Source organism: Girardinichthys multiradiatus, chromosome 2, assembly GCF_021462225.1.
Source record: "Girardinichthys multiradiatus isolate DD_20200921_A chromosome 2, DD_fGirMul_XY1, whole genome shotgun sequence".
NCBI classification, from domain to species: Eukaryota; Metazoa; Chordata; class Actinopteri; order Cyprinodontiformes; family Goodeidae; genus Girardinichthys; species Girardinichthys multiradiatus.
This window is the reverse complement of record NC_061795.1, coordinates 33,025,352-33,051,771: the sequence shown is the minus strand read 5'-3', so window position 1 is coordinate 33,051,771 and position 26,420 is coordinate 33,025,352. Positions and strand designations below refer to the sequence as shown.

The 26,420-nt window shown below is 38.6% G+C and overlaps 1 protein-coding gene and 1 long non-coding RNA gene across 3 annotated transcripts; one reads left to right on the top strand and one right to left on the bottom strand.

Moving 5' to 3' along the window:
- Window positions 1-387: 387 nt before the first annotated feature.
- Window positions 388-858, bottom strand: LOC124879754. Its single transcript, XR_007041112.1, has 3 exons — window positions 834-858; window positions 581-751; window positions 388-446 (listed from the first exon to the last, which is right to left on the bottom strand). It is a non-coding gene; the product is annotated as an uncharacterized LOC124879754 (long non-coding RNA).
- A 7,695-nt stretch (window positions 859-8,553) lies between these two features.
- On the top strand, window positions 8,554-25,961 carry LOC124856802 (guanine nucleotide-binding protein G(i) subunit alpha-1-like). Of its 2 annotated transcripts, XM_047347657.1 has the most exons (10): window positions 8,554-8,695; window positions 8,939-9,067; window positions 16,007-16,049; window positions 18,514-18,655; window positions 19,670-19,827; window positions 19,956-20,084; window positions 21,617-21,746; window positions 21,826-21,979; window positions 24,723-24,915; window positions 24,996-25,961. In XM_047347657.1, the coding sequence occupies exons 2-9, from the start codon at window positions 8,950-8,952 to the stop codon at window positions 24,911-24,913; spliced, it is 1,065 nt and encodes a 354-aa protein (XP_047203613.1). In that variant the 5' UTR covers window positions 8,554-8,695; window positions 8,939-8,949; the 3' UTR covers window positions 24,914-24,915; window positions 24,996-25,961. The 2 variants fall into 2 exon arrangements, with proteins under 2 accessions (XP_047203613.1, XP_047203602.1); XM_047347646.1 differs by lacking the exons at window positions 8,554-8,695; window positions 8,939-9,067 and adding an exon at window positions 11,426-11,431.
- The last annotated feature ends 459 nt before the right edge of the window (window positions 25,962-26,420 follow it).

Here is a 26,420-nt window from a genome sequence, read left to right as displayed (position 1 = left end):
ATCTAACAATACATCAACTTCATTTAAAGTTATAAACAGAATTTATTATGAAAAATACAAACAGCATTTAAAACAGAATGGGGGAAGAAAACATTCAAACAGATCAAGATTACAAGACAAAAGGCATAAAATAAAACTATGTACAAGTATCTCCAATGGCGACAGCAGGATCAACCTGAGTGACCGGTTCCTGGAAAAACCTCTTCAACAGAACAAAGAGGTAGATTTCTTTCTGAACAGAAAGTCTGGCGATGTGGCTAAATCTTTCACAAGGTCAGAGACTTGGATGGGATGCTGCAACTGAGACCTTTGGTTTGTCTTTCTGGATGGTGAGCGAAGCATCACACAGGTGGTCTGCAGATGTTTGTGATGCCTCTCTCCACTGTCCACGTCATCGTCCATCAAGTGGGTTTAAAGGGCTTGCTGAATTGACGGCTGCCACATCACTAAGAGGTAATTGGAAAAATGCAGAATTAGAAGATGGTGCTCACAAAATATTACAATTAGTTATACCCCTCAAAAATTAATCACATCTATAATATTATACTTGGCTGACACAGTAGTCATGTTCTGGTGGTACCTCCTCCAGGGCGGACACCTCAGCTGAAAGCTGGTTCTGCCAGAGAGCAAAGCTGACTGTCTCAGTCCCGACCTCATCCTCTTCTACAGCCTCCTCTGGGTCATCCTCTGGGACAATGACATTCCCAGCACCAAGGCAGATGTTATGAAGGATGGCGCATGCTGTTATGACCTGAAAACAATTTAAAAGAGGGTGCATATGTGTGTATATTATGTATAATGTATATATAAAATGGATCTAGGTCAAAACTTACGTGAGATACTAAGGTGTCGTGCACCTCCAGCGCTTGCAGGAAGATGGCCCTGAATCTGGTTTTCATCATTCCAAAAACACGCTCTATTATAGAGCGTGTTTTTGGAATGATGGCTGTTAAAGCGCTGGGCTCCCACACCTTGTCTTGTCCTCTTCTAGGGAGTGATGAGGGGGAGTGGATATTGGAGGCATGGGTACCCTCCATCAGCAAGGATAAAATACCCTGGAGGAGGATAAACTGTACAGTGGGCTGTGGCGGAGCACCCTAGAGTCATGCACTGACCCAGGCCAGCCCACATACGTGTCAATAAAATGGCTCTCAGAAACTGCTTGCAGGATTATGGAAGGGAAGAGTTTCCTGTTCCTGTAGCACTGACCATCAGGGCTGCTTGGACACCTGATGCGGATATGGCAGCCATCAATTGCCCCCACGGCTTTAAGAAAAGCTCTGTGGCGTGCCAGCCCTGCAAACTCACGGGACACTGCCTTCAAGTCCTCAGGGGTCTTTAGAAGGTAGATGACCTGGTGACGAATAGCCACCATCTCCTCTGTAACTCTGGACGATGCAATGGACAGTAGAGCGAGGCATCCCAAACACTCTGCAGACCACTCTGTAGGATGTGCCACTTGCCAGCCAGAAAAGAAAAACCTAGGTCTCAATAGTAGCACCCATCCATGTTGCCTATCCTGGTGCAAAAGATTAAGCAGCACTGCCAGAGACTCCCTGCTCAGCTGAAAATCAGGCCTGGTGTCCTCCTGGTTGAAGAAGCGTTTCAGGACTGGGACACTCAGGTTGATCCTGCAGTAAAGGGGTCTGGTCTAGAAAAGGGAAGAATGGAGATGGAAAAACACATTATTTTTAAGGCATGCTTCTGGATATTTTAAGTGATCAAAGCAAGTAGATACCAATACACCAAAAAGACTGCATTATTATATAATTATCTAAGAACAGCCAGAAGGGATCAAATACTTTATAATTCCCATCTATCTTAAAATTTAAAGTGTTTGTTTATAATACATATATATATATAAAATATGTCAACATACATTAGCCATAAAGTTGCTATCTCTTTGTTTATTGGCTAGTTAAATCAAACATCTTTTTTACCTGAACATGATTGTCTCTGGATTGTACCTGGAATCAGAAATTATAATGCTAACTGAATTAAAAATAAACTTTTGAAACATATAGCACATGTCTTCATTAAAAGTTAATATTGAAAAGCTTATTTATTCTCAATCACACTCTCCAGCGATACAGTTGGATTACATAAAACTGACCATTTATTCTGGTTAACCTTAATATCACCTGAAATATTAAATCGATTTTCAGTAACAATTAAAATAATAACATAAACTGTTAGAAATCCCTTGTGTTAAACGTTCACTGTGATAACTGCCAGCGGGAGCTTAGTGCCGGGAGTACGGTCAGATCTCTACAGGGCTAGCTCACCTCACCGCCGGTAGGGCTGGCGAGGCGAGCCGGTTACTACGCCGGGAACGGAAAACTCCGAACATGTCGGAGCACGTTTGAAATTAAGCGATGTCTAGATAAATCAAGCAGATATTTCACGTCTACACAGTTATATTCCCGTACTAAAAACATTGCAGAAGTTAATTTGTGTCACAGAAAGTGTAATTTTCCACAATTTACTCACAGCTTTTGTTGCTATGGTCCGCCATGGCTTCCCCTTCTTGACCAATCCGCTTCGACCCGCAATGAATGATGGGAAATGATGGGCCGCGAAGGATACTCACAACCCATCCTTCAAATCGGGCAAAAATAAGGACACATTTGTCGGCAGCATTTGCGCGGAATGATTCATGAATTGAGACAGCCTTCGTCGCCGCGCTGTAACGTAATTGGCCTACAAATACGGCCTTCGAAGGATGCAGCCGCTGAGGCTGACTTCCGGGTCAGCCTCGGCGTTGGTACATTCCCTTTCCGGTTGATTTTCTCAAATGTAAAAGTGTTTTCTGAAATGTAAATTTGTTCCGCATCTTGTTAAATTGTTTTCTGAAATGTAAATTTGTTTTCTGAAATGTAAATTTGTTTTCTGAAATGTAAATTTGTTTTGGTACTTGTAAAAGTGTTTTGCACCCACCTGTAGCTCCGCCCCTAAGTACCGGCAGGAATTTAAAACTACTTTCACCACTGCCTATGCCTATAGCAGCATAACTACTGAGATAACCTAAGCCATCAAAAAGGAGAATTTTAAGCCTAAAAGTAGACAGGGCGTCTGCCTCACTGATAACCAAAGGATCTGCCTCCCATTCTACTTCTAGAGACTCTAGGAACTACCAGTAAACCTTCAGTCTGAGAACAAAGTGCCCTGTTAGGAACGTATGGAACAATCAGATATCTGATGTATGATGGAGCTAGATCATTAAGGGCTTTATATGTGAGGAGGAGAATTTTAAATTCTATTCTGGATTTAACAGGGAGCCAATGAAGGGAAGCTAAAATAGGAGAAATATGATCTCTCTTTTTAATTTTCATCAAAACTCTTGCTGCAGCATTTTGAATCAGCTGAAGGCTTTTAACCGCATTTTGTGGACATCCTGATAGTAAAGAATTACAATAGTCCAGCCTTGAAGTAACAAATGCATGGACTAGTTTTTCAGCGTCACTCCTGGATAGGATATTTCTAAACAACAACAATATAAAAAATACATTTATATAAATTAGTAAATGAACATTTTAAAATCAAATGGATTAAAAAGTGCTAGAAATTCAGTAAATGCATTAGTGCAGAACAGTATGTGCAGGAGGTTGGGCAAAAGATGTCAAAATTTACATTGTTTACAGTAGCTGACTTTTAGTTCTTCATCCTGCAGCACAGTGGACGGTAAACACACACTGAGTCTCACAGTGTGTCCTCAATCTCAACGAAGCAACTGGATCATCAGTTTGCTGATGAGCTGCTTCGGTGTCTCACCGTTTGTCACTCGCTATTAAAAAAGTCAAAACATTTCCTGTTGCCTAGGGGTACGCCGACATGATGGTGCCATGGCACCAACAAAGCATCTCCCTCCCCTAGTCAAAGAAAAAACAAATCCACATACAATCTCTTGGGGCTTCTGACCGGGATTATGTTGCTGATTAATAAAAAGGATCAGATATAACTACTGTTTATGCTTGCACCGTGCATGCAAAGACAAATCTTTCCATGTTCATTTTGAGTGGAAAAATGATGGCACTAATTTGCATGATGTCAGGGTCACCTGCAAAGAAAATTATATGTAAAGTGAGGAGATGAATTCTGACCACATCTCAACCCTTTCCCATCCTGTGTGCACATTAAAAATTTGGAATACAAACGTTCACGTGAGGGGAAACAGATTCCAATCCTGAAACGAGAACACAGAGAGCCGGACTATTTCTTTCCTTTTCTGACACAGCTCACTCATAGAGACATTCAAATAAGCGAACTATAACATAAACTAACACGTGTTCTGTCATATCATGTAAAAACAAAATTTTACTACCTCTCTGTTTGCTTTAGTTGGGCAGATTTATGGTGCTTTAGACCAGAGGCTCATTTGAATTCATGGATGTGGTCACCAGCAAAGCTCAACCACAGGGTGTAACCCTCATTTGAGAGCTTATCCCTTCACCTCCTGAAGGCAGCACGGCAGGCCTTTTCCAACACAGCAGCCGCTCTTTGGACCCAGTGTGGTTCACATCTCTTCTAAATAACTAATTTGAAAACCCAGGCCCTAATTCAGATTTGGGTTTCCTTTTTTGTTTTCATATGCATCATCACTTGTTAAATAAGCTCTTTAGATACAGTACCTTGCAAAAGTATTTTCCTCGTTTTGTCACATTAAAATCACAGAATTAAATATACATTTTGGGGGATTTGATGTGATCGCCCAAGACAAAGCAGTGCATAATTTGAAATTGAAGGAAAATGACAGATGGTTTCCAAAATATTTTGCATGAAAAGTGTGGTGTGTATTCATATTCAGCCCCCTGGTATTCAGATACCCCTAAATAAAATCCAGGACAGCCAATCGCCTTCAAAGTCATCTGATTAGCAAACATAGTCTACATGTGTAAAGCAGTGTTTCATACAGAAGTAGATGTATTCTCTTAAATATATTACATCTTAACTGGCTTTAGTGGAAAACATCACATGTTAATAGCAAAGAGCAATCCTGAAACCGGTGTCAGTCTGGTTTGACGGAGTTGGTCTTATTTAAATTGATCACAAAACACACAGGCGACATATTATTGCAGCTGATTTGCCTAAGTAGTCATGGTGTTGCCTGCACAACCAAAGTGTTTACCATTCCCCTCAGAATGCTGCAGCAACAAGTTTCAAAAGCTGGAATGAATTTTTGTATTTCAAAAATACGTAAACATAGAGGTAATAAACTTGTAGATACATGATAAAAGTAATATTTCATTGTAAACCCCAAAAGATAACAATTTAATAAATTAATTAAGATCACTAAAACTTAAAACATTTAAATCAATCTTTTTCAGCATCTCATAGTTGTTTTGGGTAAATTAAAATTTTTAGTTGTTTAGTTCATTGTGACTGCTGGTGTCTATCTCCAGCAGTCAATGGGAGAGAGTCAGAGTACACCCATCTATCCATTTTCTATACCCGCGTGGTCCATACAGGGTCACGGAAAGCTGGTGCCTAACTCCAGCAGTCTACGGACGAGAGGCAGGGTACACCCGGTACAGGTCACCAGTCCATCGCAGGGAAACACAGACACACAGGACAAACAACCATGCACACACACACACTTATACCTAAGGGCAATGTAGAGAAATTAACCTAGCAATTAACCTAGCAGTTATGTTTTTGGACTGTGAGAGTAAGCCGGAGTATCTAGGGAGAACCCACACATGCACAGGGAGAACATCCAAACTCCACGCAGAAAGACCCTAGGACCATCCTTGAACCCAGTACCTTTATGCTGCAAGGCAGCAGTGCTACTAACTGTGCTGCATGGCTGCAGTAGTATTAAGAAAATTAAAGTAAAAAATCTTTGCAAGAGCTTAACTGTGGTTCTCCTCTGCTTACTTTATAGCAGAAGACCGCTATGCTGCTGTAGGTACCAATGCGCTGACTTCCTCCTCCCACTATGCTGCCCCCTGTTTGTGACCTTAGGCAAGTGTTTGTTTCACAGACACATACAGTATTTGTTAATTTTTCTTCAAAACCAAAGTACTAACTGTTTAACCAGTGTGAAAATTTTATTCTCACATCAAAAACATTGCAAGAGGTGAAAAATGGTGAGATAAGACATTTCAATGACTCGAGGCAGCAAGTTTCCCCAGATGGTTTGAGATAAACTGACTCACCAGGTTTTTACAGTGTTTTCAGTGTAAACAATAGGGTGTTTCATGTTGTATCTGTGATACATGCTATTATTGAAAGATCAGGGGTCTCTGGAGGAATTTATACATAGAGGAAAGTTAAACAACACAATACAAAATTTGTGTTTCCTGAACAATCCCACTTCAATCCTGTTTGCAAGTTGTAATCAGAATCAGAATCAATAAATGCTGCTTGTGGTCATGTGGGGGTGGATTAGTTATTTTGGACAACATACACATCCATGAAAGGACCAGTAATGATTACTGGTAAATAAAGTCTTTGTACCAACATGCTGCCATCCAGAAACTGTTATTTTTCAGTAAAGGTGCATGTTTATTTCAGCAATACAATGGTAAAATGCTAAATTGCTTTGCTTGCAGTCTAGAATAGCTTAACTTAATATATTTCAAAGCATTGTTTATTAGAATACGTTGTTGCTAAGTAATATAATCTTATTCCCCATTACACGTATAACTGTCTAAAGCTCTATAATAGGAGAAACTTTGTAAAACCAGCACCAACAGAAGAAAAGCTGACAATGTTTGTATTGTTCTTATTCTGTCTTTAGTAGGAAGACATTAAGCCATGCACACCTGGGGTAACAGAAGCTCATTATCTTGCATAGTTTTCATCGTTCAAATGTCACTGTTCTTTCGTTCTGTTTTTGAGGTTTTGATGCTTGTATCTCAGCTTTCTGTGCCTCCCACATGAAAACTTCTAGGTCAGTACAACATCAAAGAAAGTGTTAAAACTCAAGCTTCCTGACTGATTGTTATGTCTATGCCATGACCAAATGAGTGTTTGAGGCTATTTGAAGGAAAATAAAATGCTCCATTATTCATGAAACAATGTCAGCTCACTTCTAAGAGCAAATATCACCCTGGTGCTATTGTTTTACTTTCTAATTTTCTATTTTTATTTAAATGTTTGTTGCTTTATAATTTTGTACGGTGACATTAAGTGCCCTAAAATTTCTCTTTTAAATAAAATGTATTGTTATTATTATTGATAAACATATAGTTATGTTTTAGATGTTTTTTGTATGCTTTGTCTACTTTTACTACAATTATTTGTAAGAGGTAGGTTGGATAGCACTTTGACAATATCTTACTCTACCCCATCATATGTTTGTCTCCACTGACAAAGGTTTATGTTCACACATCATAGGCATGAATATCATATTATTGTTGAGTTTTTAACGACACATTTGAATCATTTTGCAGGAGGGAAGGAAGATGAAATATACAGTTTTTAGGATTGTTAAAAATAAGTATTTATTGTAGATTTTCTCTAATCCACAAACTGTCCCTTCAAAATAATTTAACTTGGTCAGGATGTTCAGGAAGACTAGGAAACAACCAAGGCACAACCATGATATAATCTGGAAGATGCCAGGAAAACTGGTGTCACTGTCCACAGTGAAGCAAGTTTATCATCACCATGGATTGAGAAAGTGCAGACCAAAAAAGACAACTCTTGCCCAAAAATTTACATTTTTAGGCTTAACTTTATTTTTTAGCTGTAAGATAAATATAGTCTGCAGAAAAGATCTGGTCAGATAAAACGAAGATTGAACAATTTGACCATAATGACAAGAAGAATGTTTGAAGTATCAAGGTAAGACTTGACAAGCTTGTTGATGGCTATAAAAGTATGTAGTTTCTCTACAACTTGTTCATGTATAATTTTGTCTCTGTAGATTAGAGATAGTCCACAAAAAAATTCTAACTTGAGCATTCAGTTCTTTTAAACAAAATGTTATTTCAGACATTTCAGGCAGTTTAAGAAGAAAGACTACTTACTAATAAAATAAATACTAGAGGTTATATTTACACTCAAATATTTGCTTTTAAAGCAACAATAAAAACCTATACGTTCTAAGGTAAAGTTTAGTTCAATACATTTTAGATATGTTTTAAAAAAATATTTAACATTCAAATCTTGGATTGAAACTCCAATTAGTACTTTGGTAAATGTGTGAATATCAGCAGTACAAAAACAGCTTCATTGACTTCTTGTTTCTTTTAGGGTAACGGTTTAACTTTTTTTCCGGGTTATTTTTTGTATTTCCTTTTGATTATGGGTAGCCAGTAATGTTATTTACTTTTTAAGCAAAAGATGCAAATTTGCATGAGGCAATGGAACCTCCTATGTAAATCTCCCTTTGGTTGGTGTACATTTACACCAAACTACAGTAAATTAAAAGCTGATTATTGTACGTTGTCCCTTTTTTTTATTTTTTATTGTGGAAACAGTTTCAAATAAATATACAGAACCAAATCTGTGAGATGTTTTAAAGGCGGAACCACAGATAATGAATGAATAGCCGCCTCCAACTTTTTTCTCCAGTTCCATAAAAACATGTTGCTCTTCCACGCATGCGCAGTTGACCGGTGTGTGAAGCGGAGGGGAAACGAACATTTTTAGAGGTCCGTCATCGATGCAACAATTTGTTCCCGTCTCGGTTCTCTGGGAATTACTGGACACATCTGACTGATTTAGGTCTGGGACGCGAATAGAAGAGGTAGTTATCCCACAAGCCCACACTTTAAGCTTCAGCTCGGAGGTTTTAGCTTTAAAATCGGGGAACTGAGAACGAGGTCTGGGCGTGTTTGAATCTCGAGTGTTGTAGAGACAGACTGCCTCCTCCTCCTCCTCTTCCTCCCCAGTCTGGATGCTAGCTTCGGTAGCCTCTGCATGCTGTTGCTGCCGTAGTTATTGAAGTTGTGCTTCAACAAGCGGTAATTTGATTTATTACGGGGGCCAGGTGAGAAGAAGATGGGGTGTACTCTGAGCACGGACGACAAGGTGGCGCAGGAACGGAGCAAGATGATCGACAGAAACCTCCGGGACGACGGAGAGAAAGCCGCCCGGGAGGTCAAGCTGCTCCTGCTCGGTGAGAGACAGATGGATGGACGGAATGGACTGGGTGTGTTATCTGGAGATGGACGTCGCTGTTAGCTTGTGCATGTTAAACAGAGGCTTTCGACACGTCTCATGCCCCCAAATTACAGCTGTATTCAGCTGTTAGTGAAGCTAACGAACCTGGAGACATTTCTGCCTTTTTCTGATATGAATGGAACCGCGGTTAATCTGTTAGCTAAACTTTAGGTTGGTCCCGTGTTGTTGTCCTGCCGTAACAAATTAAAACCAACTTTTAGTCATCAAAAGCGTGTTTATTCCGGCTCATGACGCTTTTATCCTCTAAGTCCATAAGCTAATTTAACTGTAAGATAAATAGCTGCTTTAACGGCTCGGTGATAGCACGGATTAGTTAGCCAGCAGGAAGCTTACAGTGTCCGATCTGCTGTCCAGAACAGCTCCGTGAGGGATCTGCACTGTTGTTAGCTCACATTTAGTAACATATCTGCTACTCAGCCTTCTTCAAACCCTAAACAGACTCGGTAAATCTCCACATACCCATCCAGAATGCAAATATGGCGCATTTAAACATGGAGAATAGCATGCATGCAACGTGAGAAATAACGTCAGAGCCGAATATAGTGAAGGTTTGAGTGAGATAAAATCATTCCTGTTATGCTGCCCAGCTAGTCTGAATGCATTCTTACTTAAACATAAAACAGACTACTTCATCTGAAAGAGCAATATATTTACATCATACCCCATCTCTGACCTGAACCCAATCTCTGATGAATGATCTGCACTTTTATAGTCGCTCGAATAAATGTCTCCAATAAGAGTTGTAACAGCCCCTTTATTCACACCTAATGACACATTTCTTACTGTAGGGCAATTACCATTTAAACATACTAACAGTGTTTCTACACAGCCCTAAAGTTTCTTCACTGCTTTCTAGCTAAGGATATGTAGAGAAAAATAAAATCAGCCTTTATTCCCTTCTAATTAAATATCTGAAATTTACAAAATGACTTTACTTCCACTTTGGTTATGTTTACTATAATGTTAGCTGTTCATTTTTCATTCACCATGTAAAATCCCAACATTTTAGGCAAAACCATCTTGGAAATCATATATTTATTCAGATATCCTATAGATACTTCATGGAGTTATTTTACTCAGATGATAGAACAGTTAAAGATCTGGATGAACTGTGGGATTTTGATCATAAATATGTTGGGAAAACGGCAAAAAAAGGTTAATTCCTGTTGTCTTTATTTTCTTGCTACTCGGTTTTTAAAGGCAGTTTATACACTGTTCAAAAAAATAAAGGTAACACTCAAATAACACATCCTAGATCTGAATGAATGAAATATTCTCATTGAATACTTTGTTCTGTACAAAGTTGAATGTGCTGACAACAAAATCACACAAAAATCATCAATGGAAATCAAATTTATTAACCAATGAAGGCCTGGATTTGGAGTCACACACAAAATTAAAGTGGAAAAACACACTACAGGCTGATCCAACTTTGATGTAATGTCCTTAAAACAAGTCAAAATGAGGCTCAGTATTGTGTGTGACCTCCACGTGCCAGTATGACCTCCCTACAACGCCTGGGCATGCTCCTGATGAGATGGTCTCCTGAGGGATCTCCTCCCAGACCTGGACTAAAGCATCTGCCAACTCCTGGACAGTCTATGGTGCAACGTGACGTTGGTGGATGGAGCGAGACATGATGTCCCAGATGTGCTCAATCGGATTCAGGTCTGGAGAACGGGCGGGCCAGTCCATAGCTTCAATGTCTTCATCTTGCAGGAACTGCTGACACACTCCAGCCACATGAAGTCTAGCATTGTCCTGCATTAGGAGGAACCCAGGGCCAACAGCACCAGCATATGATCTCACAAGGGGTCTGAGGATCTCATCTCGGTACCTAATGGCAGTCAGGCTACCTCTGGCGAGCACATGGAGGGCCATACCGCCCTCCAAAGAAATGCCACCCCACACCATTACTAACCCACTGCCAAACCGGTCATGCTTAAGGATGTTGCAGGCAGCAGATCGCTCTCCACGGTGTCTCCAGACTCTGTCACGTCTGTCACATGTGCTCAGTGTGAACCTGCTTTCATCTGTGAAGACCACAGGGTGCCAGTGGTGAATTTGCCAATCCTGGTGTTCTCTGGCAAATGCCAAGCATCCTGCACGGTGTTGGGCTGTGAGCACAACCCCCATTTGTGGACGTCAGGCCCTCATACCATCCTCATGGAGTCTGTTTCTAACCGTTTGTGCAGACACATGCACATTTGTGGCCTGCTGGAGGTCATTTTGCAGGGCTCTGGCAGTGCTCCTCCTGTTCCTTCTTGCACAAAGGCGGAGGTAGTGGTCCTGCTGCTGGGTTGTTGCCCTCCTACGGCCTCCTCCACGTCTCCTGGTGTACTGGTCTGTCTCCTGGTAGCGCCTCCAGACTCTGGACACTACGCTGACAGACACAGCAAACCTTCTTGCCACAGCTGGCATTGATGTGCCATCCTGAATGAGCTGCACTACCTGAGCCACTTGTGTGGGTTGTAGAGTCTGTCTCATGCTACCACGAGTGTGAAAGCACCACCAACATTCAAAAGTGACCAAAAACATCAGCCAGAAAGCAGAGGTACTGAGAAGTGGTCTGTGGTCCCCACCTGCAGAACCAGTCCTTTACTGAGTGTTTCTTGCTAATCATCAAAGATTTCCCCCTGTTGTCTATTCTATTTGCACAACGGCTGTGAAATTGATTGTCAATCAGTGTTGCTTCCTAAGTGGACAGTTTGATTTCACAGAAGTTTGATTTACTTGGAGTTATATTGTGTTGTTTATATGTTCCCTTTATTTTTTTTGAGCAGTGTATTTAAAGCCTGACCACTGCTTTGAAACATTTTGCGTAGATTGAAATTGAGCTTTTGTATTTACACAGTCAAAATGTTCCATGAACTAATCAAGAGATCTGGAAAGCTAAAGGCTGGTAAAATCTGGATTTTTGAATGAAAAATACACAGGAACCCCGAACGTTGAATATTCTGCCTTGAAACAAAAAAACATTGTTGACAGTATTTTTATATAGGAAGATTTTATTTGTAAAAAATAAAAAACTATCTCTACCCCTCTTTCCTGTCTGCCGACTGTCAAAAAAATAAAGGCCACTAGTGCCGAAAAAAAAAAAAAAATATATATATAAAAAAATAAATAAATCAAAAACTATGATTAAAACAATTTCTAATCTTTGAAAAAAGACAGAACTTGGGCAAGCTTATTAAACATGACCTTTCATATTAAATCAATTGATTTCTGGTATATAAGTATAAGATAATAATGTGTTCCACTGGGTAATAATTTAGTTGGGACCCCACTGTGGGGTGGTGAAACACAAAGTGTGGGTCTTGAAATGATCTTCAGAAATCCTTTCAAATCAATATTTACTTCCTAAAAGTTTATTTTTGCCATTGAAGTTACATGGGACCAAAATAGTATTTATAGTTGAGCATAATTCATGATTTCAAACCCCACTCCTGGTCCAACACACCTAAAACAATTGCCAGGATTACCTCCTCAGCCTGCAATCAAGTTCTACAGTCCTGCTAATGACAGCTAAAAGTTGCAGGACTCTGCCCGTTCGCTGGAGTTTGACACCTGTTGTAATAACTAGCATAATGGTTGTTTTGGGAGTTTTTATTTGGCCATAATGTACAAGTTTACTGGTTTTCTTGCAATATTATTAAAATATGTGGCGAGACTCCACAGGCAAAATATATTAGTGGCATTCAAAGCATCAACTCGTGACACTTGGAATATGAAAGCCAATGGTAATGCATTCCAAACAGTCCATATTGCACACGCTAATATTGCAATGGCGACAAATATGTGATGTATTGTGCAGCCATAATAGATAGGATTGTGCATCGCTTGAATTTGAACGATTTCCAATTTCTCGTGGTTCTTGATTCAGATTATTTGAAGAGGTAAGAGTCCAAACCTTTTACAAGGTTTGAGCTTGAATTTGTTGTACTGGCGTCTTTCCCTTGAACGCTACGGTGAAAGTAGTTGCACATTGCGGAGTCTGGTCGACTGCTTGGCTAACATTAGCTGGGGATTTGCATTTGATATTTTGATAAATCATGGAGATTCATAGTCTTAAAAAAAAAACCTAAAATATAGTGTATAATTTAATTTAATATTATCTTTTGAAAAATCTCTATTATTTCCAATCTCCATTTATGTTGTATGTGCTCCCTGTTTTGCCTAATTGGCTCCTATGAAATACTGTATAACACACATTCAACCCATGTCAACCCAGAAAGAAACTAAGTGATCTCCTTTTGGCAGGTATTATTCTTTTCTTATAACCATATTCTCTTACAGTAGACTATAAGTAGATCAGACTAGTACAAAATGACCAATACTGCAAAAGAATGAAATGGCAAATGGGACTCATGCATAGATAGTATTTTTATGTTTTTGTCAAAGTTTAGCGGCTTGCGAACAATGTTTACCGAGTGATAGTTGTGAAATCTCTGATTTATGTTCTATATTTTGCAGGTTGATTATGTCTGATGGTAATAAACATAAATATACTAATTCGAATGCTGCAATTCCTTTCAAAACAGTCTTTGTGAATTAGTGTTATTGTAAGGAATGTTGCCACATCTTTCCTTATTGCTCTTATCGTCTACTGGTTGTATTGGTAAAGACGGATGGGTCACAGGTTGCATAGCAACATTAGTGTTCAGGCTGACGGCAGGACTCATCTGTCACAACTTAAATTACACAACAGACACGTCGAACTGCGCGTTAGAACCCTGTAATATGCTGCGGTGTTGTTTTGCATCATCAGTGGCATTTATTGTAGTTAATCTCTGCTTTTCAGCCCTGTGTGTCGCCACTTTTTCCCTGTTGTCTAATGCTGTACGTTGTTGACCTGCTGATGGCTTATGTAAGTGTTGTACGTGCCTCATTTACGACGAGGATTTGAATTTTAATGTTGGTGGTGTGTTACTTTTTTTTTTTTTCCATGTCGGGATTCCCACTATCACCAGCGCCAAAATATAAGCTTTGATGACACGTTTATTATTTGTTATTTTACACGTTGACGTGTTTCATGGCAGATCTAGTTCTACATTTCTACCAAGTCACTTCCAAATTTCCCAATCTGTCTTTGAAATGAAATCAGTTCAGAATAGATGTAGTTATAGCTTTTTCTTCAAATTTGTCTGTTTTATAATGTGTGTGTTTACGTCCCAGCTATCAAAACCCTGCGGAACATTTGAGTTCTCCGACAAAAATAAAATATTTTGGATTTTTCCAATAATTGGCTTCTGGAATGACCTTAAAATCTTAACAGCAGCAGTGAACTTCATATTTGTGATTGCAAAATGAATATTTGTTCTTTGGTAGTAATAACTCTGTTGCATGCGGGCTGTTTATCATCTGGGACAATCAGTTGCAAAACAGTGCATCTCACCTGGGAGCCGAGAGTCCCTGCAGAGACAAAATAATTAAAATGTTGTGTGCTCGGCTTAAAACACTTCTGTGTCTCAGAGGGACTCCGTACGAAACACTTTAATGGCAAATTCAAAACCATATCCAAGACGGCTAATTATTTTTCCTGTTTTTCATAATATCATTGACAAGCAAAGCTGTAATTGTAGTGTGGTGGTGTTTTTATATGGGATGCATCTGGGGTCATTCAGTCGGATGAGATGTGAGGCTGTAAGCCAGATGAATGTAAGCAGTGTGTAATCCCACTGACAGGAGGATCGAGCTGATTAATCCAATTGCTCTGAGATCGCTCTAAACTGGACCCTAAACAACTCTCATGCTGCGTTCTGGCGTCCAATGTGTTTGTATCTTGCGGATAAAATGAGATTTATTTTGCAGAATTTGAAAATTTCTCTAAATCTGAACATAAAGCTCTTTTTCTCAGCTATCGATTTTAACTGAACTTTAACATTGCGCATTAAATGAAGACGTTCTGTTAGGACTGTCTGGTGTGTGGATTTTGCTCTGATAATTATTTTCCAAACCGGCAGACTTGTGACCTGTTTTCTAAAGAGGAGCTGTACCACCTGAAGGGAATGGAAGGCAGTACAGTGATGCAGAGCGCTTTACAAACATGAGGGCATGATTTTACTGCAGGCTGCTGGATGCAAATAATGGTGGTGGCAGACATTACATTTGTGGGCAGATATTCATGTTTCAACTGAAGGGTTTGTTTTTGTGAAATTAGTTACTGAATGCAGTCTGGTTTTGTGCGTTTGGAATACGTCACTTCCAAGAGTGAACACAACGCTCCACTTCACATTTCTGATGATGGGAAAACGTTTGCTAGATGTCTTAACATTTTAGGCCACATTTTAGTGATTATTCACTCATTTAAGTTTTTCTGCGTTTCAGGTTCAAAATATAAATCTGTTCTTTTTATTTAAAAGAGAAAAGCAAGAGTCATTCCTGCTGCTAAATATTATCTATAATGTCTGTTTAATGTCAGTTAGGATTTTTTTAAACATAGACTTGACCAATAATCTGGTATAATTAATAGATTTAGCAGAAGTTTTCAAGTAAATGTCCCCATTGTAAAGAACACTTTACATTTATGCTGTTTAGAGTAACACAAGAATGACCAAGCCGATATTAGCTGGTTGATTTGTCGAGCTATTTGCGCAAGTTGGCCTTGCAGCCAGCTGACCGGCAGTGCGCAGTCACATGTAGCGAAGGGGGGAGAGCCCCTAAGTTAAACTCCACAAAACCAGCGAGAACTCCATTCACGCTGATACTTTATCTGGCATCCTAATGAAATGGCCAGAAAATATTTCGCACAGCCCTAAAAATAAATGAATGTAACTGTAACCACAATGTCATTTGTTGATATCTGAAATAATGTTGTTTTTTTATTGTTACATCTCTGGACTAATTCTATTATGTGCTCTGGTTTCCTTCCCAGGTGCTGGAGAGTCTGGGAAAAGCACAATTGTCAAACAGATGAAGTAAGTCTGAATATACAAAAGTACATTTTACAGTATTTCAGTAGCAGTGAAATCAGCATGTAATAAATATATATATATATATATATATATATATATATATATATATATATATATATATATATATATATATATATATATATATATATATATATATATATATATATATAATTTGTATTGAGAATAATCACTTAACATTTTTCTTCCGACAGCATAAAGACAGACTTGATGTGAAACGGATCACATGAAACAGAAGAGATTAATAAAAATTACCAAGGCATATCAGTCACATTGTTCTTCATCATTGTTCTTCTACAGAGCAGACATTCATTACTTCATTGTAAGGAACTGGATTCAGCTCCTCAATGTGACACATGGTAATCAACCTACGTCATCGCTGGGTGTTTTTATGGAGCTGTAATTTTCTCCCTTTAAAGGCGATGTTCTGTCGTTTGACTTTCAGCCAAAAGCAACTTATTAGCTGCTTGTGAAAAACATGCATCTTGATGTAAACTGGAACTAAGAATGACACACTGAATATTGTTCTAATTACAAAGGTGTTGTGTAATAATATGCTTATGCTATTTAATGTTTAATTAATTTAGGTATTTTAAGTATTGTCCTGTGAATTCCAGCCCAGTGTGGGGGTGGCATTCTCAAAACAGCAAACTCTGCAGACGTATGGAATATATTCACAACAATTTGTCTCCAAAAAATAAGAATTTATATACAGAAATCATTCAACTCAAAGTTAAAATATTTCGGTTAACAACCCCTTTAACTAGGCTAGAAACGGTTCAACTAAAACTACCAAGCAAACCTGAAACAATAAAGGAAACTAGTGAACTTTGTACAAATAAAGGAAACGGGAACAAATAAAATAGTTTTAATTGCAGATCGTAAACTATATAAATAGTCTAGCATGTTTTTTACAAAAAAAAAACCAATCTGCTCATTCTGTTTAAAACAGAATGAGCAGATTGTTGTTGTTTTTTTTTTTCTAGATATTTTTGTGTGTATTTACTGTAACAAGAACATGATAGAGGTGTGACTTTCTTCAGAAACTTTTGCTTTATTTAGCTAAGCTAGAAGGGTGCCAAATGTGGTTAGTAAGAGATTAATAGTTTGTGTTTTCTTCATGGCTGCACGGTGGCGCAGTTGGTAGCACTGTTGCCTTGCAGCAAGAAGGTCCTGGGTTCAATTCCCGGCCTGGGGTCTTTCTGCATGGAGTTTGCATGTTCTCCCCGTGCATGCGTGGGTTCTCACCGGGTACTCCGGCTTCCTCCCACAGTCCAAAGACATGCCTGTTAGGTTAATTGGTCACTCTAAATTGACCTTAGGTGTATGAATGAGTGTGTGCATGGTTGTATGTGTGTTGCCCTGCGATGGACTGGCGACCTGTCCAGGGTGTACCCTGCCTCTTGCCCATAGACTGCTGGAGATAGGCACCAGCTCCCCCGCGACCCACTATGGAATAAGCGGTAGAAAATGACTGACTGACTGTTTTCTTCATTTTAATTTGTCTGGATCTTTTTTGAAATGCTTGGCCTCAGTGAAATTTTACCCAATCTGTATCAGCCGCCTGGGCTGGTGAACCAGATTTGTACTTATCTTGAATTGCAGTCCAGGGGCCGCACAAAATCATTCCAAGGGCTGCAAATGGCTCCCGGGCCACACTTTGGACCACCCTGGTGTAAAGAAAAAAGCAAAGCCCACATTATGAAGCAACTAAATACAACAAATGCAGACACAAGATAATGCAGTTAGACGTCTTAAGGTGAAAGGATGTGCATTGGTGTATGTTAGAAGGAAGTCTATTCAGAGAAATAAATAAATAAATGACAGTGTAATGTTTCAAAATGATTACAGGAAAGGAAATAATGAAATAATGTTTTTGGTTTGGAGGTGCTAATCTATAGCTTGGGGTGTTTTTAAATGGCCATCAGTTAGGACTATTGTGACTCAAAGGAGAGCATATTTGATGCTCTGCATCAATCTGATACGAAGCATATCAGTCAAACTGTTGTAATCTTAGTTTATATATTAACGTGCAATTAAAACAAAGCTATGAATCTGTTATCCGGTAAAATAAAACATTTTGTATTTCTGAATAATTTAGCTAAAAGATAGTTTTCTTTTCATGTTTTTAGGCATTTGCTTGATAAAGCAGTGTATTTTCTTTTTATCTTAATAAGCAAGAGTTTGCTAAAATAAAACAGTTTTAGGAGCGTTTGAGAGGGTCTTCTAAAAATGTTATCCTAAGACTTTACCTCTGCTGCCCCCGAGTGGCCAATCAAGGTTCTGATTTAATTACCACCCCAGCTTAAATGAGTAAAACGTCTACTTTCTTTTATTAAAATTTCTGCTGTTATAATCCCCCCATTGGACTGAGCTTTCCAATTATAAACCTCAAGACTGTAAATTTAGAGTTTTTGTAATAACTCCTGATGTCCTCATTGTTTTCCAGGATCATCCATGAAGCTGGCTACTCAGAGGAGGAGTGTAAGCAGTACAAGGCCGTGGTCTTTAGCAATACTATCCAGTCCATGATGGCCATCATCAGAGCTATGGGACGCCTGAAGATCGAGTTTGCAGAGTCATCCAGAGCCGTGAGTCCAGAAAAAGAGTTTGACTTGTTCTGTTTTATGGTTCAACGCTAACAGTGAGCTGCTTCAACCTTATGCATGCTCCTAGATCACTGATGCTTTTGACTGTCCTGAAGACATTTTACAGAGGAAACTGTTTTAGCTTCTAAAACATGGATTAAGCTGCCCTGGAGGTCAGGCAGCCTCCATCTCTTTCTGTTTAAAACACATCTTTTCTCCTTGACTTTTAACTGGGTGTGAGTTGTCATCTGTGTCTTAATTTTTTACCCCTTTCTATGTGCCTCTATTATTTAAAATGTTCTATATTGTATTAAGTTGTAGCTGTTTTATTCCTGTTATCCCTCAGTTTTTGGTTAGCTGTTATGTTGCTTTTTAAGTGCTTCAGAGATAAAGCACTTAAATTGTCCTCCGTGTCTAATTTAACAGCACTAGATGAAGTGGGTTTGATTGATGAGATGTTTACATTAGCTAAGAAGAGAAGTCCTCTCTATTAGGAAAGATGCATTTACAGTAATAAAACAAAACTGAGCTGTTTTTTTCTTTCTGTTCTTGGAGAAGAAAGACGTATTCATTTGCTCAGCATGATTAATGTTACTCTGATATTGTGACTTTTTTAAAACCCTTACCCTTTTCTTGATTTTCACGTTTTTGCAGACGACGATTTCCTATTAACCATAAAACTCTTCAGTCTTTCAACTCCAACTCTGTGGAGACGAGAGAAGATTTCAATGAAGACGTATTTTTTTTAAATTATTTAAATTATTATTTTCAGTATTGTTAAGTCTAAGTTCTAAAGTTGAAACCGAGCCGATCGTACGCCATCCAGATACCAGGTTTTTACCGCTCTGCAGAATCAGAAGCTCCTTTCATGATTTGTTGATTCGAGCTTTTTCTGTTTTCTCCTCAAATTTCCAGAATGGAAAGAAAATACTACTAAAGAAATCTCTTAGCTGTGTTTGGACAAGTATGGAAATTTAAAATGGAAAATATATTTTTTTCCATTTGAATCGTTTTTAGGATGATGCCCGGCAGCTCTTTGCCCTTGCCAGTACTGCAGAAGAGGGCGTCATGACACCTGAGCTGTCTGAAGCTATCCAGCGGCTCTGGACGGATGGAGGCATTCAGGAATGCTTCAGCCGTTCCCGGGAATACCAGCTCAACGACTCTGCAGCATAGTAAGTTAATCCCGCCCAAACGTTGAGACTAACTGTCCTGGCACTGCTAATTGACAGACTCATTAATAACCTGGTTCATTTTTATCAGCTGATTTTTTTTTTTTTCTGGCTTCTTCTTATCTTTTTAGCTACTTAAATGATCTGGAAAGGTTATCTGCCCATTCTTACGTCCCAACCCAGCAGGATGTGCTCAGGACCAGAGTCAAAACCACTGGTATCGTGGAAACCCACTTTACCTTTAAGGACCTGCACTTCAAGTGAGTACAACGGTTCTTTGGACGTTATGCTCTCATCCTTTCTGTCCCTTGTTTCAGGTTGGAGTTTGTGTTCTGTTGTTTTTCTAACTAATCTTAAGCACATTTTCAGTGGTGTTAAAATTTTTTTTCTTCTAACCAAACTTTTTATAGTCAGAGATGATCTTATTGAGATATTTAATTAATGAAAACACAGTTATCCAAACTCAGCACCAAGTATGATGTAAAGTACCGGTGAAAGTGCTCATCATGAGCATGAAGGTTTAGGTTCGGTCCATTCCAGAACAGTGTTCTTGTTGGAACGCCCAGTTGTCAGAATTTCACCAGTTGATGGAAGAAAAAGTTCTAGGTCTTCCTTTTTGCAATATCCCATTCAGTTTGTTCAATGCTCCAGAATCACTGTCGGTAACAGTCCCACAGCATGATACCGCCACCAATTATTAACCAATTGTTATGTATATATCTGAGTCTGTTTTTGTCATTTTGAGCCTGTCTGAATTAGACAAAATCCCCAATAAATTCAAACTCAATTCTTGTTTTCCTCAAATTCAGGCTTTCTATGTAGTCTTAGAAAGGTTTTTTTCAGATCTAAAAAAGTATAGATAAATAAAAATTGACTGGAATAACGTTTGAGTTTCCAAACTTTATTCCTTATTCAGAAAAAAGTATTTTCTCTTGTTTTTTTTGCAAAATTAAAAGGATTTTTGCGCTTAAAAATTGCCTTCATTTATCTTCTTTGGTACGAAATATCATGATTTCACAACTGGAGATTTTTATGTAACTCATTTTGGTTGATCATTTTGGGTTTTCAGTCACTAATGGATAAAAAGTGTCATTTCATAGTTTTTTTTTTTTTTTTTTTTTTGTCTACAGAACCTTTCACATCTGGGTTGTTAAACAGGACCCACGTTTCTTGAACTGGACTTCGGTTAGATTTTTAAAACACAGCATCCAAAATTGATGAATTAAAGGCACTGATTACAAACCTTTAAGGATCTATGTTTAATCTGGGATAATCCAGTCCACTTTGTTTGAAGTATTATGGATGTTAACTGATCGAAGTTTGTAGAGAAGCAGGCTAAAAAGTGAACTAGCCCTTCAGCTTACTGCTGAATCTGAATGTAAACTACTTATAAATACTTTGCACTCCATTGTCCATACTTGGGAAAATAGAAAGAAATTGTAGGATTTAGAAATGGAAAATTTGTAGGAAACCAGTGAATCATGTTGCGTCATCTTCCATCGATAGAAAAAAGGTTAAAATGTCTCCTTTAAGGGCACAAAATTGCATGCAAACCTTGTCAACACGGTATGGTGCTGTGTATTTACCAGCATAGGCGCAGGCTGGTTGTCAACTGGGTCGATGCGCAGTTCTCTGCCTCTGAGGGGATGCAGTCTGACACACTGAGGGCGGATTTGGACCAAAGTTTAAATCGTCATTCAGAACAAATCATCCAGTTGGATTTTTTTTTTTTTATAATTAGCTGCTTGTTCTTGCGGCTCCAACATTCATCAGTGCGTTTCTGTGATGTCAGGATGTTTGATGTTGGTGGACAGAGGTCGGAGAGGAAGAAGTGGATTCATTGTTTCGAGGGAGTCACTGCCATCATCTTCTGCGTGGCTCTGAGCGACTACGACCTGATGCTGGCTGAAGATGAGGAGATGGTAAGACTTTATTACATGGACAGGATCTACCTTCTGTCATGTGTGCAGTCTGTCCCTGAACTTCTCTCCTCTTCATCAGAATCGGATGCACGAGAGCATGAAGCTGTTTGACTCCATCTGCAACAACAAGTGGTTCACGGAGACCTCCATCATCCTCTTCCTCAACAAGAAAGATCTGTTTGAGGACAAGATCTCCAAGAGTCCTCTGACCATCTGCTTCCCAGACTATGAAGGTGAGCCACAGACACCCGGATGCTGAGCAGATGTTCTACATGCTAATGTCATCTGTATGGTAGCTGCAGATTAACCACCGACCAAGTATTGGGATTAATGGATGGATTTTTACATTTTAATTTGTTGAATACTTCCTGTGTGTCTTCATCTAATACCCCTGACAGAAAATATGGACACTACTCCTAAAGGAGGTTCAGCCATACGTTGGGCAGTTTTGTGTCACATCTATCTGCTAAATGTTCTGGTTTTGTAAAACAAAATCTAAAAGAAGAGAAAAATAACTAAATGTAATTAATGGGGCATCAGTTTTTTTTAACTCATATTTATAGAATCAAGAACCAAAACATTGTTCATAATACCAGCTGGCCTGTTAGAGCACTGGATCAATCAATGTTTCTGGTAGAAATCACCACATGGTAATTCACTAGTAGGGGTCGTAGAGTCATAGAAAACCAACAGAACCAGAATTCATTACATGCATGCTTCTGGGTCTGTAATTGAATAATTGATTTAAAAAAGCTTGTTTAAAATAATAGCAGAGTTCAGTTACTGAGGTCACTTATTCTGTGAAGAAGCAGGTGTCAATCGGTGGCCCTTATTTAAGGACGATGCCAGCACAGGCTGTACATGCATTTCTCTCTGAAAACCCGACACATATGGGTCGTTCCTGGGATTGTTCAGAAGAGCAGCATACTTTGATTTGATAGGAGAGGGGAAAACATATAAAGAAGTGCAAAGAATAATAAGCTGCTCAGCTAATAATGATCTTCAATACTTTAAAATGGGGTGATCAAAGAAGGTCTGAAGTTGATGGTACTGGGACAATTAGAAGCTTTTCTTTCTGCAAGGCCCTACTGTTCAAAACAAGACCTGCTGAAGAGGATACAGTTTGCCAAAGAACACATCAACTGACCTACAGAGAAATGGAGAAACATTTTGTGGACTGATGAAAGTAAGATTGTTCTTTTAGGGCAAATGGCCCTCAGACAGTTTGTCAGACGACCCCCAAACACTGAACTGAAGCCTCAGTCCACTCTGAAGACAGTGAAGCATGGTGGTACAAGCATCATGATATGGGAATGTTTCTCTTTCTATGGTGTTGGGCCTAATTATCGAACACAAGGGATCAAAGATCAGTTTGCAAATATCGAAATATTTTTCTCTGTAGATCACTGTAGGTCAGTAATCTGTTGCAAGTCTGGCTTCTATGGCAGCTTAAATGTTTTGAGGAATGAACTAAACCAAAAAATATTCTAGATAAATTAGGTTCCAACATTTTCACAGAGCAGTTCTCCAATCAGGTTTACAGGATGGAGGCGCCTCCTGCACCTTATTTCCACCTCAGATCTTTAGTTGGATTGATGTCTGAACCGTCGGCTGACCATTTTACTGCGTTACTCCACGTTTGATGGTTTTTGGTTGGTGGTGAGATGCGTTGTCATCCTGAAAATCCAAGTCAGCTTCACCCCAAAGCTAGTTTGGATCGATGGAATGAGTGCCAATAATGTAATCATCAAATCCTGCTTTCATCCAGTCATCTAAAGTCCACGACTGCTTCACCTAACTATTTTTGTTTATATTTTTAATCAGTCAAACTTTATTTCTACAGCACCTTCCATACGACTTGCTTTACAAGCTTAAAAGTGACATGATAAAAAACAGATTTCAAAAAATATAAAGAACAGAAAATAACATTTAAAACCATTCAGCAAAAAAAGGTATAAATGGCTGAAAAACCTGAGCAGGATTGTTGTGGAGGAAATACGGTCTTCTACCGTTTATCAACCGCTCAGAATAAAAATCATTATTATGTAATAAAAAGAAAATGATGAAAAAAAGATAAATCGACTTCTAAATATTTCTTAAACCAGAATTAACAAGGTAAAAAAAGTGATTAAGAATGTAATAAATGAAAAAATAAAGTAATAAGCAGAAATGAAAATAATAGATAAAAAGATAAATTACAGCACGTTAAAAGCAGATTAAGATACAGAATAAAAAGTGAAATAAAAGAATAAATTACTTGAATAAATTAACACATGTTGTTTTTGGCCTCTTGGCTCCTTTTACCTGGTCAAATAAAGACGCAGTAAAAAAAAAAAAACAACAATAAATTCTGAAAATAAAAGTTGACGAAAAAAATATCTTCTGTTTATTGTTCAGTTACCAACTTGTGCAGGTATTTGTTTTAGACAGTAAAATAAAAGGTTAATTCCTTTTTTTCAACATGATCTTAAAACTATTCACCATGAAGTTCAGGTATTTTTATTGAAAACCAGAATGTTTAAGCTGTTATGTCTGCGATTGTTTATTATACTTCATTCTGTCTGTGCAAAGTAGAACTGACTGAACATCCTCTAAGAGTTGTGATTCATTATTTTTGACCCCGTGCTGCAAAGGTAAGAAACTTGGGTACAATATATTTTTAAACATTCAAGGGTAAGACTGAGTAATTAAACCAACTTAATGAGTTCTATATTGAATTATATTCCCATCAGCTTTTTCAGGTTGAAGGTTTAGGTCTTCTTACCTCATGTCAGTCCACACAGCAAATTCAAGTTAACAAGGCATAAATCAGGAACGTGTTGAATTACATTGGATGCAAAATTGTAATAAAAGGAAGAGGAAGAAATAAAAGAAAATGTAGCTCTTTAGTCCTGATTTAGTCTTTTGTTTTCCTGCTAATTAGGGGTAAATATTTTGGCTGCAGAACGGCTTCATAAGTCGTAATCACTATTTTAGGTCCCAACACCTACGAGGATGGTGCAACCTACATCCAGTTCCGTTTCGAGGACCTAAACAAGAAGAGGGACGTAAAGGAGGTCTACACCCATTTCACCTGCGCCACCGACACCAAGAACGTGCAGTTTGTGTTCGACGCTGTCACAGACGTCATCATCAAGACCAACCTGAAGGACTGCGGCCTTTTCTGAAGGTACCGTTTGCATTTTCGGACACCAGCTGAGTGACTCGGTTACTCCTTCTCTCTAATCAGACTGTTTTCTTTCTGTTCAGGCAGCCAGACGGTCAGCCCGCCAAGTGACTTTATTCAACCCGAAGTCGGCGTGGTGGACGAACCTTGATAAGAAAGTCACTTTTAACCTCTTATTAACTTAAGTTCATCTCTAAAAGTTTTAAAGATGGCGTGTAGAGAACATCTTTTCTGTAAAATATTTGTACAACAGTCTATGGCCATGGATTTGTAGAAGTTTTAATATGTGTTTTACTTATTATTTTTATAAAGAAGGGGAGTTATTTGTCAGATTGGGGGTCCATAAACAAACTTTGTTGTTTTGTGTATGTGTGTGTGTGTTTTTTTTTTTTTTTAGTTAACGTAGTTTTTACCATTTATCTCTGATTCTGTGGTCATTTACAGCCACTGTCTTGCATAATTTTCAACTCCCCATACAAAAACTCTGCAGACCAGTTCACTCTGATGCTGAAAAACTGTGAGAGGTGTGTGTGTGTGTGTGTGTGTGTGTGTGTGTGTGTGTGTGTGTGTGTGTGTGTGTGTGTGTGTGAGAGAGAGAGAGAGCCTTGTTTGGACTCAAGCCAGATTCCTGTTTGAGTGACTGCCTCTGTGTGTGTGAGTGAATGTGTGCACAATATTAACAAAGGGACTTTTATTCCTCTACTTGTCATCCTCTTTCAAAGTTGTATTTTTCTAAGCGACCAAAAAAGAAGCTACTCTCTCCCTAATTAGTCCACGCTGTTGATGTGCTCCTGCAAACATTCCTGATCAATCAAGAGGGAAAGAGGATGGTTAAGGTGGCCTTGTAGCAGATCTAAGATCAATTGTAGATCTTTGTTCAGTGCTTAGATATAAAGACGGAAACCTGACTGGCTACATAATTAGAACATGTGATGGTTTCAAGTTGCATATCTTCCCCCGTGAACCCCACCCAGATCTTTTGTTTCTGTTGGATATGGACATTAGTGGACTAATCTCTATGATTTTGCTAATAAAAGAGCTGCAACAAACGTGTTTGTCTTCAGCCTTTTCTTTTCTTTTTTTGAATGAAAGAAAATTGTGACCAATGCTTGTAGAAGCAGCTGAAGTATTTATTGGATTCTTTAAATAATTAGAGATACAGTGTTTTGCAAAAGTATTCATAAACCTTTTCATATTTTGCCAGATTACAATTGCATTCTTTAATGTATTTTATTGGAATTTTATAGAATCTGTTGACAAGATGGCTGCTGGTCACTGGTTTTGATGGACAGGTGTCAAGAAGAAAGTAAATCTCATATAAAGTTTACAATAAGCCATTTAGGGGATGAAGCAGATGTGTGGAAGGTGTTGTGGTTAGATGAAGCTGTAATTGAATATCATGGCCTACATGCAAAATCATGCAACACTGCATCGCCCTGAACACATTAGCCCTACTGTTAAACACGGTAATGGTAGCATTATGCTGTGGGTATGCTTTTCTTCAGCAG

What these genes read in the sequence shown, in the direction of transcription:
- LOC124856802 (XM_047347657.1), top strand. Translation starts at nt 8,950, where the DNA reads ATGGGGTGTACTCTGAGCACGGACGACAAGGTGGCGCAGGAACGGAGC. An exon ending in ACAATTGTCAAACAGATGAA is followed by an intron (nt 16,050 to 18,513) that starts GTAAGTCTGAAT and finishes ATTGTTTTCCAG; the next exon opens with GATCATCCATGAAGCTGGCT. An exon ending in CTCAACGACTCTGCAGCATA is followed by an intron (nt 19,828 to 19,955) that starts GTAAGTTAATCC and finishes TTATCTTTTTAG; the next exon opens with CTACTTAAATGATCTGGAAA.